Source organism: Leiobunum rupestre, chromosome 2 (genome assembly GCF_980474605.1).
Source record: "Leiobunum rupestre chromosome 2, qqLeiRupe1.1.hap1, whole genome shotgun sequence".
Classification (NCBI taxonomy): Eukaryota; Metazoa; Arthropoda; class Arachnida; order Opiliones; family Sclerosomatidae; genus Leiobunum; species Leiobunum rupestre.
Genome location: NC_143385.1, coordinates 36,672,722 through 36,676,905, shown reverse-complemented (window position 1 = coordinate 36,676,905; position 4,184 = coordinate 36,672,722). Strand labels below are relative to the sequence as shown.

The 4,184-nt window shown below is 35.6% G+C and overlaps 1 protein-coding gene across 1 annotated transcript; it reads right to left on the bottom strand.

The window, feature by feature from the left end:
* Positions 1-390: 390 nt before the first annotated feature.
* Positions 391-996, bottom strand: LOC149957451 (P2X purinoceptor 7-like). Its single transcript, XM_090167039.1, has 2 exons — positions 956-996; positions 391-703 (listed from the first exon to the last, which is right to left on the bottom strand). The coding sequence occupies exons 1-2, from the start codon at positions 994-996 to the stop codon at positions 391-393; spliced, it is 354 nt and encodes a 117-aa protein (XP_090023165.1).
* Positions 997-4,184: the final 3,188 nt, after the last annotated feature.

Sequence of the window (4,184 nt, the reverse complement as noted above, 5' to 3'; positions counted from 1 at the left end):
AGCTGCGATTGACTTCAACGGCAATGTGAACCGTCCAACTGCAATCAACAAAAATGGATGAAAAAGGTATCATTAAAGAGATAATGCAATCAGAAAATACATGTGTCAGAATTTGTAGCCCGGTGTACCGGTAAGATTGAAACCACACCACCGGAGGTTTATCAAAAGAATGCCCTACGCCAGCGTCCACAAGCCCGGACAGGTAAAAATCTAGATTTTCCAAAAAATAATTCTAATTTAAAATTAACTATTTTGTCATTACATATTTATTTAATTTTTTAGAACTTATTACATTGAAATCTGAGAAACATGTTATGATCTTATAATTAAAAAAAAATAAGATTATTACACCTTTGATCCCCTACCGCTTCCTCTACCTCGAACAACACCCTAGCCATTTCGTGCAACAGCGCCATTCCTAATAAGCTCTACTTCTCTGAGCCCTTTGTAAAAATCATCTTGGCTGGGAAATTGTCGTCTGATTCGAAGTACAGCACATGATGGTATAACCCTCCTATTATGCCTTACGAGTGGTCCATAGTTCCAAGCACTGAACTGGCGATAAGCAGCATAACGAAAGAACAAATTGTCATTTTCATGTCGATAGTTGCCTACATCACTCCTAATCAGCATTTGAATTTCCAATAACTCTCGATCAAGAACGATTGCTCTAAATCGACCATTCCTTATGCAGCCGCTTCCTCTGAAAAAGAACATTCGTATAATTATTTCTTAATAGCTCTTTCTATAATATATAAAACGTTTTATTTTGGAGCACTCGCTTCCTAATTTCTCCCTATAGTGGGTCTTGTGCGTTTTTGAGCGAGCTCGATTAAAGAAAAAATCTGCGCGTGCTCGCTATTTTTAACTGTACGATCAATCTAACGTAATCACGAGATCTTTTGTATTTTATAGAAAGAGCTATTGTTTTGTTTTGATTATCGTTACACTGTACCTTCTCTGCGAACAGCATATATTTTCAGTTGGAGTATCCATTGGTCCGCAGTTTAAGCAGAAGCACCACGAATCAGTAGGGGAAGGACTTGGATAACTTGAAATGGTTCCTTTTCAGTTGGTGCTTGTCCTCCCGAGGAAGTAGAGTTTGATTCGAATGAAGCTACACCAAGTTCAAGATACATTTCGGGTGGTGTTTGTTCTTCCGAGGGAGTAGAGTTTGCTTCCGATGAGGCTCCAAGTTAAAGTTTAAACTTTGGATACTGTGTTAATATTTTGTGAAAGACACCTCTGGCATCATCCTCAGAGAATTTAGAAATCTCGTAACGATAAATATTATTAAACCAGTACTATGGCAATTTAGATTACAATAACGTATACTTGACCCCAGCTCCACGGCTTATCATTTGATGAAGTTTTCCTGGGCACTTTCTTGGGTTTCACAACATTTAGTAGGGTTTTACTTTCTGATGCCTCAGTAATTTACTTTATTACGAAAGTGGTTTAAATTTAGAATTCAACAAACAAAAGTATTATATAATAAACAGCTACTGTATCTGAGTCTCCTCACAAGACAAGGCTGTGATTTTACGCTTCACAATTGTATTTTTTTGCTTTTCGTTTGGTTTCTTTCTATGATCAAATTCCTCAAGATCATTGTCTGGTTTACCATTACTACAGCCCAAAAACATGTCCACAATAGCATTTTTTACCATTAGCGCGACAAACACAAAGGTTTCGGCCAGTTTTTGAAAAGCAATTTGATTTACAGCAACGACTAATTACTTTTTCCATAATTAATCCTTAAATGGGAATGACTTACTAACACTAAATCTTTGTTAAACAACACGCGGCCACGTGCGATGAGGACGAATTACGCCTCGTAACAACGCGGGTTGAGCACGCGAAAAAATAGGCCCGATATGAAAAAATCGAGTACGATTACGTCACGCCAACGGTCAAATGACGTTTTTCAAATCGACTTCCAACCCCCATAGTCCTCCCTTTAACTCGCGAGTGTTTTCTTCGTTGCCAAAGTAATTTTTATGCTTGAAAAGTAGAGTTGCGATTTTTACAGTGTTAAAAGCTGATTTTGTGATTTTTTAAATAATGAGTTCCAGGCGTAGTGAGACTACAAGTTTGTGCTTTATTGGGACCATACAATTAACTTGACGATCGGCAGCTATCAATTATAAATATTTAAATTATTAAATTTATTTTATTTGCCAAGAACGAACTGAAATTGAAGTATAATGGAAAGGATCCATCCAATTCAGATATATATGCGATTGTTTATAATGAGATCAACAATATTTGGACCAAAGCTTCGATTCCAATAGTAACTAAGGAACGAATTATTCAATTACTGAAATCCAATTTTGAAAAGTACCTCAATTTGAAAAGATAACCCAAAAGCAAACGAAATGATAGTTCTGAAAACAAACTGAAGTGTTTTTTGGAGTCATCTGACTCTGGTTATTGATAAAAACAAGATACACAGAGCTGTATCTAGAGCCCGGAGAGAAGCTTCAAAAGATATTGGAGGTATTGTTATAAAAAGCATTTACTTTGATGGACGAAAAGACAAGACTCTGATAAATGAGAAAATAGGAGATCGTTAAAATCACAAAGAAGTTTCAGAAGAGCACATCTCAATTTTAGCAGAGCCTGGATCAATTTATTTGGGACACACAGCGCTGCGCCACGTCGTGACACTGAAAAGGGAATTCTTACTTCGATCCGCTTCGATCCCAAATTTATTAGAGGGTCAAGGTGGGAATTTAGAGGACGTGATTTGCGTTGGATGTGACGGAACTGCAACGAACACCGGCTGGAAGGGTGGCGCGATTCCATATTTAGAGCAGTATTTGGAGAGACCGTTAAAATAGTGTGTTTGTATGCTTCATGCCAATGAGTTACCCCTTCGTCATTTATTCTTGACCTTAGATGGTTGCACTTCGGGTCGTAGAGAATAATCTGGCCCGATTGGAAAACAATTACCTGGTTACGAAAATAAAACCACGGTGTCTTTTTGTGCGGTTTCTGGTAATTTGTCTGACTTGCCGAGAAATGTGGTCGAGAAACGGGCAAAGTTTAAAAAAAAATAGTATTTTCACCCTCACTTATAAACAACGTTACCCAAGGCCAATACTGACTAACTATATAATTAGAGCAATAATAATGGTTGTTAAATAATTTTGGATTCAATAGTTTTATTTATGTGTGAAAAATTCGCAGGAATTAAAATAATCGCGTTGAACAGAGGTTCAGGGTTTTTAAGTTGCTTTTAAATATATTTGAAAATTAACATTGTTAATCTGTGTTCACTCATTGATTGTGGTAGGAGATGGGAAATTTTCATTAAGGTAGTTTTTTTAAATTTGAGTGGTTAAATATTTTTTGGTTCAATAGTTGTATTTCTGGGTGCAACATTTGCATTTATTAACGTTATCGTGTTGAACGGAGCTTCAGTGTTTACAGAATTATATGTCAGGGAAGTTTCCTTTAAATTTAGTTGAAAATAGGCATTGTTAATCTGTGTTCACCCATTGATTATGGTCGGAGATAGAAAATTGTCATTCAGGCAACTTTTTGAAATTTGAGTTTTAAATTTTGATACTCTGCACCATATAATTATCATTTATTTAAAACTTAAATTTGAAAAAGTGGTCCAAATTATAATTTTAAATTTTTTACCATAACCAATTGGTGAACACAATCTAAAAATGCCTATTTTCAACTATATTTAAAGGCAACTTACCCTACATTAAATTCTCAAAACACTGAAGCTCCGGGACCGTTCAACTCGATAACTTTAAATATATGCAAATTTTAATCCAGAATCGCAATTATTGAACCCAAAACATACTTAACCACCGCAACTATAAACTTCGGTGTTTATAGCCTGCAATTTAAGGGAAATTGCCTTTAAATATAGCTCTTTATTAGTCTGTTATCACCTATTGTGTAAGGCACCATTTAAAAAAAATAATTCGGATTTTTTTATTTTGAAATTTTAGTAGTTATTTAAATCTTTTCTCTATTTTTTGCAATTGCATTTAATCATAACTGTTGGAAGACCAAAAACCCGCCTTAAACCCTAGTGCTCAAGGTTCATGTATTTAAAATTATTTTATTGTTAAGCTGCAGTACACTCAAAGAAGAAGTAATGGCTTCAAAAGTCGCTTTATGACTTAGGCCAAAGGTGGTGCCAAGGGTATTAGCCTAGC

Coding starts and splice junctions, on each gene's coding strand:
- LOC149957451 (XM_090167039.1), bottom strand. CDS start 996: ATGGATACTCCAACTGAAAATATATGCTGTTCGCAGAGAAG. Junction 704..955: donor ATATGCTGTTCGCAGAGAAG/GTACAGTGTAAC, acceptor GTTCTTTTTCAG/AGGAAGCGGCTGCATAAGGA.